At 38.3% G+C, this 13586-nt stretch overlaps 1 protein-coding gene across 2 annotated transcripts in view; it reads right to left on the bottom strand.

The window, feature by feature from the left end:
- SSR1 (signal sequence receptor subunit 1) overlaps positions 1 to 13586 on the bottom strand; it is a 38344-nt gene that overhangs the window by 3653 nt on the left and 21105 nt on the right. The window contains exon 8 of one of the 2 annotated variants that reach the window (XM_073877552.1): positions 11225 to 11288. In XM_073877552.1, coding sequence (XP_073733653.1) covers positions 11225 to 11288 — 64 coding nt within the window. Of the gene's footprint in view, positions 1 to 8931; positions 11289 to 13586 lie in introns of those variants that run through there. The other variant, XM_025890951.2, reaches the window with a different exon arrangement.

The following is a 13586-nucleotide window of genomic DNA, read 5'->3' on the forward strand; positions in this document are numbered from 1 at the left end:
TTCCCTTGGGAAAAAAAAATTATGGGAATATTTTAGAAAAAAAAATCCAGACAGGTTGAAGTGGTTATTACTACTTTTTACTTTAACCTGCATAAAAGATGCCTTTCAACAAAGGAAGGTCTCTTCAAATACATGGACTATCTATCATAAGGGAAAGCAAGCAGATTTTTTTCTAAGATCATCTGGAGAACAGAACTGGGACACAGACCACGAGGAGGCTGATTTGGGTTGAAGAAAGAATCGTCTAATAGTTGAGCTGTCCAAGGATGGGAGTGGGAGCCTGGTCCAGCAGAGGCGTCCGTAGAGGGGGGTGACGGAAGAGAGTCTTGCACTGGGCAAAAAGCTGGACACTTGACATATAGGGAGGGCTATGTAAATATTCATTGAATATTAGTAACTAATAACTCTAGTACTATTATCCCATTTTACAGAAGCAGGCTGAGACCAGGTAAGTGGCTTGTTTAAGGTTATCCAGCCACTAAATGGGTGAGCCTTGAGTCAAACAAAATCGAATTCCAATAGCTATTAACCATCTCATTGCATGGATGTCCGAGTGAAAATATTTGATTAGTTCATCTCAAGTAAACGTGTGTGTGTGTGACGGAGGCGAAGCAGAGGGGTGGGTGGCCAGCACCACAGGCGACGCACAGGGCTGTCTTGTACAGCATTCATCGTTCCACTGACAGGATCATTCAAATAACTTAAAAATCCGAATCATTTCATTGACATCTTAGCAAAAGCAGTATTTTTCACTTTAATTTGATGCTTCGTTTGGGGTGGGGGGTGGAGTACAAAGGCTGGTTGGGTTGCATCGGCTGGAGCAGTAGTTTGCTTTAGGAGAGAAAAATGCCTAACACAGACTTGTCTTCTTCCCAGTCCTTCTTCACCTTTTCTAGCAATGCCAAGGGGCAGCCCTGCTAAGGAACCCTTCGCTGCTGTACCAACTGTTAGCAGCAGAGGGCAGCAAAACACACCCATGCAGACAGGTATCAAGGCTGGCCTGGGAATAACGGTTACACTGTCAAGGGTTTTCCTATCATTTGGAGAATTCTAGAAGAAGAGTACTACTGATTTAAAATTACGAAACCCAAAACACAGAAGCAAGTAATTACTCCCTTATTACAAACTTAGTAATTAAAAGGATCTTAACACAGCTAGTCTCTTGACATGAAATACCACTTGAACGGGGCTTGTACTTCTATCTTCTTCAGTCTTTCCTCACGGTGATCTTCTAATGGCTGGTGAGCAGCTTTTGAACACCTACGATAGCTTATTGAATTGTCTCAACTTGCTATAATTTGCTAAGTTATACAAAAAATGTTAACCAAAAAACATTTTAGGTTACGATTCACTCACAGTTTGGGAACTGACTTCATTTTGAAGCTACAGCTGTGATTTCCCTATTGTTTCACTTCCTTTTCTAGAACTCACCTATGGGATTTCACATAAGCCACACTTACAGCAACTCTTGGGCACTTGCTTGCCAGTCTCCTGAGTTTTGTGTTGGTAAATGCTTCCTGCTGGAGCTGCAATGTACAACCAAGAGGCCATTCTGGCCTCTTCTCTACAACCCTCCAGGTGTGGTTGTCTGCCACATGAGCCTGGAAGTCTTGTGCGGGTCTGTACAGATGAAACCAAGACGCGGGCACAGCAACTCAACCTATTTTCTCCTGGGTTTTCGGAGAATGGTGACCGGGCTCCCACCTGGAAACCTTCTATATCACAAGGGAGACAGGATCATGTGAAGGTTCTGGACACGGACATGTCTGCACTCTGGTCTCAGCTTTGTCACTTAGTAGCTGAGAGGTTTTCAGTGTTACTTGTGTATTCAGGTTCCTCGTTTACAAAATGAGAATATACCTACTTCACTGTATGGCTGGGATAATAATTCATATTTATTAAAACATTTGTCATGTGTCAGGTACTATTTTAAGACTTGGTGATCTGCTAAATACAATTCTTCCAACGGGTGACAGACAACGGAAGAACAAGGTAGTTTCAGGCAGTGGTGAGGGTAGATGGACAGTTAGAAACAGTGCTGGGACGCAGATGCTTGAGTTGATTCCTCGGACGAGGGGAGCGGACCGGGGAGGACGGACAGGTAAGGATCACATGTGGGCGGGGACCTGGGTGGAGGGAATCATGGCCAAGGCTGGGGGCCAGGGGGGCAGCAGAGGAGGGGTGAGGCAGGGGAAGACCCGATCCCTGCGGACGACGGTGGTCTCCATGTTCACGGGAGTGTGACTGGAGGCCAGACGAGGGACGGGACTGGACTCACTGGTCAACGTGGGCCCAGGGACTGGGAGGCAAAGGGTGGGGCAGGAGGGGCCGCACTCAACACAGTGCCTGGCACAAACTCAGCTGCGGATGTAGTTGATTAATTAAAAAAAAACAACTCATGGGAAGCTGGAGTTCCTTTAAGGAAAAAAGGAAAAATACTCTCAAGGATTTTCCACCAATAATCTTATCAATTTTCTCTAATATGTAAAGTGAATCAATACATCCAAGGTTTTTAAATTGGCTCATTTTCTGAGCTACAGCGAAGCTGCCCACAACCATTGTGATTATTATACTCATTGTAGGAGGCTCAGATAAATTTAACATTTATTTCCTCCATTATAAAACAGAAGCATTTTGAACATTTTTGAAAAGGAGAAATAAAATCTACCATACCACAAAAACTGCTTTAGCATCTTGCATGTATATTGCTCTTCGGACTTGGGACTAATCTGACATTTATTTAATACTGAGTGGTTCCAAGCATTGTGGACAAGAATTTAAAAATGCTGGTTCTTACTGTCCTAATATTTTTTGATTCCTCATTTTTTCCTTTAGGAAAGACTAAAAACATTATAGCTACACTGTATCTCCAAAGTTTTTTGGAGCTCTCCATACTTTTTTTTATGAAGAACACACTTATTCAGCTCTATCGCTTACAATAAATCTTGAAAAGGAAATTCTAGGTACTGACTCATCAACAAAGATGAGGAAGTTAAATCAAAGACACCTCTCTGTTTGTTTAAAAATGTGTAAAATTAAGGTCAGGATATGTGGTCTGTACAATTACTGGGAACCCAAACTCTCAATATGTGTGTGAGTGTTGGGTGGAGGGGTGTCTTATGACCATCACCTGAAAAGTCAACTAGTTGACAAATAGCACAAAAGTCATATTAAATCATCTTTATTCTAAAACAAGACTTTGTTCCTTGAAATGTCAGAATTTTAAAAGCAGAAAATGTGTGAGGCTTTTTTCTTTTTTGCAAATCCCAGGGGAAAATTAAGATCAATATTGTACTACTTTTTTTTGCTTAGTATTTCGGATTCACTTTGTGCTTCTAACGTTTCAGACCTAGCAATCATATGCAGTGCCACTTTAGGTGTACTGCGGACAAATACTTTCAAGACCAGCTTTAACGGAGGGATATGTAAATTTAAAAATGCATTTTACAGGACAGCAGACCGGTTTAGGTGTGTTTTGCTAGACCAATGGAAGTAACAAAGAAGAGGGGTACTCTTGGGTTTACCAAACTGGAAAAACTGTGATTTCCGGATACTCGTAGAGCAGGAACATTTCTCAAAGGCGCACAAAAAAGTTATGGATTAATCAGGCCCACTTTCATTAAATAGTCCTGAATGACAGCCAGAGAACATCCTTAGACAGCCACCAAATAAAGCCTGAGGAAGAAAGCTGTCATAAATAACCTGATGAAAATATGCCAGAAATCACATTCCAAGTTTGAAAGCACTAGAATTAAAATAGCAGACCCAAGACCTCCTGCAATGAATTAGGAAATATAAAAAGAAATACCTGGAACCAGAGGTATTTTGCCTATAATGAATGAGTTCAGATGTCTTTGAAGTTCTGAAATTGTTAGATTATGAAGTGGAGAGAACTGCAATCTAATTTAACTCATAGCAGAGCTAAAATTAGTAAGAATTTATTAAATGCTTATGTGCAAATGACTGTACTTGGACTAAGATTTCATATTGGACAAATGGGAGCCGTGTTACTGGAGAATGGCGAGAAGTTACATTGGGGAATTTACGGAGGGAAATAAATATTTGTGACTTGTTTGTTTGGGGTTACAATAGAAAGTTTAAGTGAAAACGAGTCTCAAGCAGTTAGAACGGCAGCAGGAAAGTAAGTGAGGGCTGAGGTAATAAGCAGTTAGCAGATAAAGCTCTCCAAAGCGAGTAGAGAGAGAAGTGTAAAGAGCCTGAGTCTGGGGTTTGTCAGTGGGGATAAGAGAAGGAGGCAGGAGCATCACAGAAGTGAAGAGGGACTTTTGGGGGAGGCTGGTGGTCAGCGAGTTAATCGCACAAGTTGAGGCCAGAGAATTCGAGTGCAGAAGGCTGGCAAATAGGGAACCATGAGATCCCAAGAACAGCTTTCTGGGACAGAAGCTAAATTGAAAGAAATTTCAAAGACTGAAAGCCTAGTGAAGAAAAAGAAGGCAACAGCCTAAGAGATACTTTGACAAGGAGAGAAAACAACAGAACAGGAATGCAGTTAGAGGGGCAGGAGCATCATGCAAAAGACTTAAGACAGGAGGGTTTTTGTATAGGTGTGCACGAAAGGAAAAAAGTCAGAGATGGTGAGGACGATGGCAAAGGAGGTGCACATCTGCAGACATTAGTCTCAAGAATCTGAAAGACAGGATTGATGACAATGAAGAAGGCCCTGTAACAGCTCTGAACGCCTTGTGTAGACAGCCCATCCAGGATTTTTCCTTGAAACCAGACTATCAGGCCATCAGCCACGTGAAAAGTCACCATAGTGACCAAAGGGTCACAGGATCTTACCGGTGGTTCCCGAAAGGAGATTACTTCCAGGTAGAGGCTTCAGTCTAAACCAGATGTGGGTTGCCCAGGTGGAATTCAACTAAGGAGTCAAGCTAGGCCACTCTCAATACTACCGCGTGGGGTCCTCCTTCTGCCACTACCATCTCTGCAGACGGCTTCAGGACAGGCCGACCACAGCCTGCTCTAGATCTTGTTTCCCCGCTGAGTGGAGACACAGAGTGCCGGCAGCTTGCAGTGGCGAAGGGAGATACATAACCAGTATTTTTAGCCATGAAAAGCTCACTCGATTATGAACAGTTTGAGGTATTAAATACAAGACCTTAAAATACACGTGACTCTAATAATAAACTGCTCAGGAGAGTTCAAGGAATGAAGTCCTGTTTTTATGTGTACTGAGGACCAACAACTTTAAATCTTTTACCTCGGATGATGGCAGCAGGTCCTCTTAAAAGAGCCACTGTCCAGAGTATTGATAAATCTATCTTGACTTTTGGCTGTGATAGCACAAGAAAATAAGAAGGCATCAACCTCAGAGAAAATATCAAGCAAATCCTAAGCGATGCAACTAGAACACAGGTAGGTAGATTTTGTGTGTGAATGTGAAGGTGCTCCCTGTCCGAGAATTCACAGGTCTTGTTCCAACAAATCTGGAGACAGCAATGGACCAAATCTGCACCATGGGTACCTCTGGGCTCCTTGAAGTGGTTGCATGATGGATAATGGGCTTAACTAGGGTAGTTGTGAGGATTAAATAAGAATGTATGTGGCAGAACACAGAGCAGATGTTTGATATACCTGCTCAATGTGAACACTATGCTTGATGAAAATGTTTCTCATACTCCTAACATGCTTTTAGAACCTCAGCACCTATTTTGACAAATCTAAGACGATCAAATGGATTTCTGAAAATACACAAATAAGACTGATTCTCTTTGGGTAGCCCTGTGTGAAGCTCAAAGAAATTCTGGGAGGAATTTAAAAAGATGTTTTGAGCAGCAATGCCATCACTGGAAAAACACGGCAGCCGCCCCAAGTGTTCTGAAACAGATTTCTCAGTTTGATGGGCAGGCTCTAATAGATTACAATAAAACTCTCCTTGGCAGCCCTCTTGCTCTGGTCCCTTATTATATCCAGACAGCTAGCCACATTACATGTCCATCTTAAGACTTTCACTCTTTAGCTAAAAAAAAATACCATTATTTAGCTTTCCTCTACAGAATTTAACTACTATCCATGTTTAAGCCCAAAAAGTACCATATACACCTCCCACTCATATGCTTCACGGGATGTTACAACAGTATGGAGCTTTACAACAGCAGTAGCGATCACTTACATAGCTTCCGAAGCGCCAAAGTTCTGAACAGCTCACAACTCTAAAAGGTAGGCACCCAAAACTGAAGTCAATGAGATGATGTAACTTGACTCTGAGAGAGCTGGAATTTGAATCCAGGCAGCCACAGAGGAGTCCATTATATACCTTAGTTTTTTCTGGGTTTGCTAACTAAATTTAAGAATCACTTAATAACATTGTATTAAGGGTTTGGAGGTAACAATTTGGGACACTTCAAGTATCTCTCAATTTAAAAAGAACACATCAAGACTCCACAGATGAGCTGCCTTCTCAAGGTCACACTTTAGTGGCCAGGGTAGACTACATTCCCAATCCAAAGGCTAGCAAACCATACCATCTTTGTTCAACCTCAGAGAATTGCCAGTGATACTGGGTTATCATCAGGAACACTTCTAAACACAATCCCATGGAAGAATGACAAAAGAAAACTGGCCCACATTTTCTCATTCTTTCTTTAAACACTTGTGATAAGGCTTCCACATGAAAACTGCAAGCTAGAAACTGGGGATAAAACGCAAATAAGATGCAGAACTCACAGTCCGCAGAGAGACAGACCTATCACCCAAGGCGACAGATTGTCACAGGTACTATAACAAAAATCTACGTAAGGGTTGATCTTCAAGTTTTCTAGAGGATATTGTTTTTTCTTTTCTAATGCTCCATGGTGCCTCTTAAGGGACATCCACACTTGAACAGAAAGAAGACAGAAGCCTAATCTACAATCCCAGTTTTGTGTAGCTGTATAACCCAAGAACAAGTACAGTTGACCCTTGAATGCGGGCTTTGGGGCGCTGATTCCGGCGCAGTCAAAAATCCACATACAACTTTTGACTCCTCAAAAACATAACTACTAAGAGCCTACTGTTGACCAGAACCATTAGCAATAATATAGTTAACACATATTTTATATATATATTATATACGATATCCTTACAATAAAGCTAGAAAAAAAGATTAAGAAAATCATAAGAGGAAATACATTTACAGAACTGTATTTATTGAAAAAAATCAATGTATAAGTGGACCCATGCAGTTCAAACCCGTTCAGAGGTCAACTGTACTTCACTCTCATCTTTTAACATGAAGATGAATCTTCAACCCTTTAAAACTTGAAAATCCAGCCAAACTAGCATATCAATCTTAAAATGTTTTTGAAGACGATGATTTTGTTAATCAAGGGTATTTAAAGAGGTGTCATTATCAAGATTAAATAGGGTACTGTGGATAACTGAAGTATATAAAAAATTTCAAATTATATGTATACACCACAAACACACAAATTGATTTATAACAGCTCAGAAGACTCACTGGGGTTATTTCATAGTATTCTGGAGTTGAGTGGCATTTATATCCTACTGTATAGTACAAATACAGAGAATAAGTACTGAGTTTATTGGAACTTTTCAGTTGCTTAATTCTGGAAAACCAAGTATTTGTAAGCTGCCCAAATGCTTGGTTTTATAAAATTTCCATCTTAAACATGGTGCAGGGGAAAGAATGTGGGAGTTTTAGAAAAAGCTCTGAATCTAAATTCAGTATGTAACACCTTACGCAAGCTACTTAAAATTCAGGAGGTTTTGTTTTTTCCACCTATAAAGTGAGAATCACCTTCCTTCAGTTGCTATGAAGGTTTATTAGAAGATGAATGGAAAGGCCCAAGAGAACACAATCCATGGCTGATGTTTAATAAATGAGTTCCTTTTCTAAAAAAGCAGCTAAATGGTACCAGAACCTCAAGAAATAATTCCAAAGTCTGAAAAAAGGAAAACTCCAGAACTTCAGATTACATATAGAATTAATTACTATGAAAGTCTAGGCTTTTCTGTAAACAAATAAAATCATACAAATATTAACTGGTACAGTTCTGTAAGAGGCGTAAAGAAAACTGTTGAGAAGTTTGCAGGTCAGTTCTGTTCTTGCCTCGTACTATCCTAATACTCTACTTTATGCTAGTAGTGAGGGCCTGACAGGTCAGGCTGCTCTTCACTAAGGTGGAGATATTAGTTCAAAGTAGGATTTTATTTAGTAAAACCAGAACAAATGTATTGATTTTACAGCTATAAATGATGCTGTCCAAAAATGTGGCAAATTATTTCAAGTGTACGTGGAAATACAGACTTAAATTTTTAAATTTAACCTAACATCTAATTTTGGAACTAAAATAAAGAAAAACCAAGGATTGTAACCTATCAAAATCCTGGAGAAACAATGTGTATTGCCAAGTTCAAGGTAAAAAAAAAAAAAAAAAAAATTACATCATTATTTAAATGCACTAACCAAGTTTCTTTTTTCTTCAAACCAAGGGTATGGATATCATTGTATCAAAAAAGATGAATGCTGTATGAGAGACTGACATATTACATTTACCTACTACTGTATCTCCAAAATAATGTTCAGTCATTAAACAAAGATTTCAAGGTCACATTACCACCATTAACTACTCCTCAATAGAGGCAAAGACAAATATAGGCTAATGCACTGCAAATACACCTTTCAGGCAGTGGCTTTTTAATGTTGGGTTTTTTTTTTTTTTTTTTAAGATCTAAATTTGCTTTTTCCTCCTATCAAAGTCACTATTTTCTGAAACTTATTTAAAAACTACTTTATAAAATCAAGTCCATGTTCCTTTTCTTCTGACTTCTATCTTCCTCAGGATCTTGCAGGTCCCATTCCCACCCCAGCACCCTGCTCAGACAACACTTCAGAGGGCAGGGGTAGTCTGAAAAGTCACTCACTACATAAGACCATGAAATGAATGATGAAGCTATACAACGAAAGCAAGATCCATGCTTTATGAACACATTATTCTCACATGTCTGCGTGACAGGTTTGATACACAAGATTCTTGGTTCATTTTACAGATTCTGAAACCAATTAGCTCAAAAGGTGAATTCTGAAACCATGGTTGGTGTAGCAAATGAATATATCAAAACAAACTTTAAAAACTTCATCCAAATATTTACATTTAAAAAAGACATTTAAAAAATAGGCTACTTATTAAGTGTGCTTGAACAAACCATGTGTGGAATTGAATTCCATTCATTACGGAGTTAGTTTTCTGCTAAACACATACTGATACTATAGAAGACCCTGGCAGTTGAGGATTTAAGTTTTCAACTGTTCCCAATCGATGCTAAAAAATAAAACATGACAAATGTTTTCTGAGGCACTAATTTGAACCTCAGCAGTGGAAAGGCTAGCATGTAAGGCAAATTCCTTAGGAGTCAGACGGGCTGGCACCTGTAACTCAGTGTGGCTTTGCCAATGCCTAAGTACCACCGAGTAGTCAATGAAACTGTCTAGAAACCATTTAAATTTTGTAATTACACCTCACTGCGTTATGTTCTAATAGTTTCACAAACTTAGGAATTCACAAAACAATGTTTTGAAATATATTCCTTGAGAAGGAATATAGGAGGGTCTCCTATATTACATTAAACAAAAAACATGCAGTTTTTACAGCTCATAGAGCTTTTTCAAAATAAGCTACTGATCATACAGCCCAATTAAAAACTCAAACACTTTATATTACAGGTATAGAATGTTTATAGTTCAGCAACGCCAATATAGATAATTTGACACCTTAGCCCCTACTTGCAAAGTGATTAACAACTATACAATAATAACTTCTATTCTATTGTCATAGGCTTTGGCTCAGATGTTTAAATACTTAAAAGAACTTGGTAAGATTTTTTGTTTGTGTGTCTTGTTTTGCTGTGGTTTCATGTGGGCATGGGTGGGGATTATAAAGACGAGGGGGGAGGGGTCAGTTCATTGTATTAAGACAGATCAGGAATTAAATAGCCACTATAATTTCATTTACCATTTCTTTACAAAATATATGTGGGAGAATATGGCTTAAAAGCAGAGGGGAAAGGCCTCTTATCTGTTCATACTATTTTACTTTACCCTTTATCTAGTCTGACAATAATGCCAAACTTAATTTACTACCTAGGACAAGAGTGACTCTAACAGGATTTTATAAAGTCCAATTTAATTTTGATTCTGAGATCTTAAGTGCTTAAAATTTTGGAATTCTTCAGATTAACTATTTAAAAAAGTTTTTCTGAACAAAATACCCAAAAGATTAGATAAAAACCAACTGGTTAACTACTTAAAAAAATAGCCAGCTTTTTTTTTTTTTTTTTTTTACAGATTAGTATTACTTGTAATATATCTCTGCCCCTATAAACTGACTTTTTGCTTAGTCTATAGACACAGACAATTTTTCTTAAGCAAGATACTCCTATTAAGGAAAAAATGATTAAAAAAACAAAAAGAACTAAGTGGGTCAGAAATAAAACAACAATGGGTAACACAACTCAGGTCCCACAAATGTACCAGTTTCTTAAAAAAAAAAAAAAAAGGTAGAAAAAGAAAAAGAGGGTGAGGTGGTTTTATATATCAAAATCAGCAGAATTCTGATGCTTCACAATTTTGTTGCTAGAAATCCCCAAATTCCTTGGACTCATTCGGGAAGTTTTCTGAAGGTGCGCATTATAGTAAACAGCAGCAAAATACCAAAACAGTTCTATTGCTAAAAAGCAGCTACTCCTGTTTGTGCCTTTAGAATACTAGTTGTAAAAGAGCAACAGTAACAAAATACTAATTTGCGCCATCAACTGGATTTGAGCAATTCTAAGAAAGAAACAAAACTGTTTTCTTTAAAACAGTCTAAGGCAGGACACTGACCATCATATTGGACAAATATTGAGTTTTGGGGGAAATATCAGAAAATGTCAAAAAGAGATAACAGCATTATATTTAGTATTCTAAAGGCAGGCTTCAGGTAGTTCAACAATGATTCTGGTAACACCAACTGCTCACAGACATACACACGCACACACATAGATTTTAATGGCTTAAAAAAACCCAAATTTGTTACTTTAGAAAAATGAATGCAGTGCATTTTCAGTAATATTATCGCCACAGACTCTGATGGCTCAGTCCACACATAAGCAGTAGTTGCCTTCTATGGTGATATGGCTTCTCTGCACTAACTCCCATCAGGCCGAAAAACATTAGGGCAGGTTAAGTAAAGACTGAATTGTTGCACAAAGGGACATTTACTCATCAGATCCCACTGATCTCTTCTGTGCCCGTTTCCTGGGCAACCTTCTTGGTGAAGCTTTATCTGGAAGAAAAGAGAAAGTTTTAACTTGCTTATAGTAAATATGATGGATTCAAAAGACCTTTAAAAGGCATTTTTCTTCAACTTTACTAAGTTTATTTATTTTTATTTATTTGAGAGAGAGAGAATGAGAGAGAGAGAGAGAGCATGAGAGGGTCAGAGGGAGAAGCAGACTCCCTGCTGAGCAGGGAGCCCAATGCAGGACTCGATCCCGGGACTCCAGGATCATGCAGGATCATGACCTGAGCCAAAGGCAGTTGCTTAACCAACGGAGCCACCCAGGAGCCCCTACCACTAAGTTTAAAAAAAAAAAAAAAAAAAGAACATATGTGCAAAAAATACCCTAGTAATAAATGCCTCTTATCTAGTATAAGTTGTTAAACTAACCTTTAAAATAATCCTTCAAGAAGTAACTCAATTCAAATGAAACTTTGTGTGATCAGGGTGGGAAAAGGTTTAATCTCGGTTACTCGAATCCTGAAGCCACCAAGCAAAATCTTAAATTCTACAATTTAATGTTTATACGTGCATAAGTAAATGCTTTAGAAATAGTGTCAAAGGTATGAAATTTGCAGCTTAAAAACACCTATACTGGCTACAAATTAATATTTATAAATGCAGCCATGCAGTTTGCATAATTTTTGGCAATTTCATAAATTTAGCTGGAACGAACAGGTTAAAGGAAATTTTTAGACAGAACCAAACCATCCTGCATACACAAGCCTATTTTGTATACTTTTTTCTTTTTATCTCCTTACATTAGATTCCTAGTGGGTTCTATTACACAAAAGCTAAATTGGTGGTGAGTTTCTACTCCTATCCAGTACAAGGAGTCACCTGTGTTTCTTTCAGGAAGGCTATCTTCTTCTCTGACCACTACTTTTTTTATTTCTAGGAGCACTTTACGTGTTAGGAAGTTAAGCCCTTCATGGTAAGAGCTACAAATTATAATTAGTTTTCCAGCTTTTAAAAAAAAAAAAAAGGGCTGGAAAAAATATTAACACCAAAAGTATGGGGTTTATTTTGTAAGCATTTCATGAACAATGGTATAAAAAAATATTTACCTAGAAGATCTTAATTTTTATTTTCTAAAATTGCCAGATCACCATAACTATATTTTAAAAGTACACAGTAAATGTTTATCAAGAATATTTAGCAGCTAAATTCTTTTTAAAAAATATAGAGTTAGTGACTATGAAATATTAAGACTGAGTTTGCAAATCACATGAAAACTGACCTCAGTACTTTATTAAGATAGGTTAGTGAATGATGTGTTTGGGGGGCTCAACTTACCCGAAATTGAGCATAGAAGCATTTCTGTGATGGCGAAAGCCTACAACTTTCATCAGATTTCAGAAAGGTTAGACTAAAACTATTGCCTTTATGCAACTGACCAATTACTAGATATTTTAAAATAAATACACTGAATATGATCTTTGAGGATTCAAAAAGTACTTTTAAGTAGGCTCCACGTGGGGCTCAAACTGAGATCAAGACCTGAGCTGAGATCAAGAGCTGGGCGTTTAACCAACCCAGGCACTCCTCAAAATGTACATTATTTATTTTTTTAAGATTATTTATTTGAGAGAGCAAGAGCACACGCAGGGGGAGCGGCAGAGGGAGAGGGAAAAGCAGACTCCCCGCTTAGTAGGAAGCCTGACGTGGGGCTCAATCCCAGGACCCTGAGATCATAACCCAAGCCGAAGGCAGACACTTAACCGACTGGGACACCCAGGTGCCCCCAAAATTACTTTAGAATTGAGCAGCCACTTTTTTTTTTTTTGCTGTCATCCTACTTCTGACTTTACTTCTGGTGTGACCATGTTCATTATAATCTCAAAGGAGAAAAAAAATTATAAAAAAAAAGCAAAAACAAAAAAATCTTATTCCGAGCATTCCAGTAACTTTTTTTGTGTATGTACTTAGCTGTACTATAAGTAGTTGGTTTGTATGAGATGGTTAAAAAGGCCAAAGATAAAAGTTTCTTTTTTTTTCCTTTTTTGTCTATGAAGTTGCTGTTTATTTTTTTTGGCCTGTTTGATGTATGTGTGAAACAATGTTGTCCAACAATAAACCGGAATTTTATTTTGGTGAGTTGTTCTAACAAAAAAAAAAAAAAGAATAGCCATCTGTGTGAATGTAGCAGTTACTATGAAGACTGAAGTCAGTAATCAGCATTTCACAATTTCAACCACCTGTAGCAGAGTTTTAAGTAGAATACATGAAAAAGAGCTGCAGAAGACCTGCAATGCCTGTTTCAACACATAGCAATTGGACTCCAGGAAGGCAGCCAACTCTGCC

This window comes from Callorhinus ursinus, unplaced genomic scaffold, assembly GCF_003265705.2.
Source record: "Callorhinus ursinus isolate GAN/ISIS: 27379988/994484 unplaced genomic scaffold, GSC_fseal_2.0 scaffold26, whole genome shotgun sequence".
In the NCBI taxonomy this organism is placed as follows: domain Eukaryota; kingdom Metazoa; phylum Chordata; class Mammalia; order Carnivora; family Otariidae; genus Callorhinus; species Callorhinus ursinus.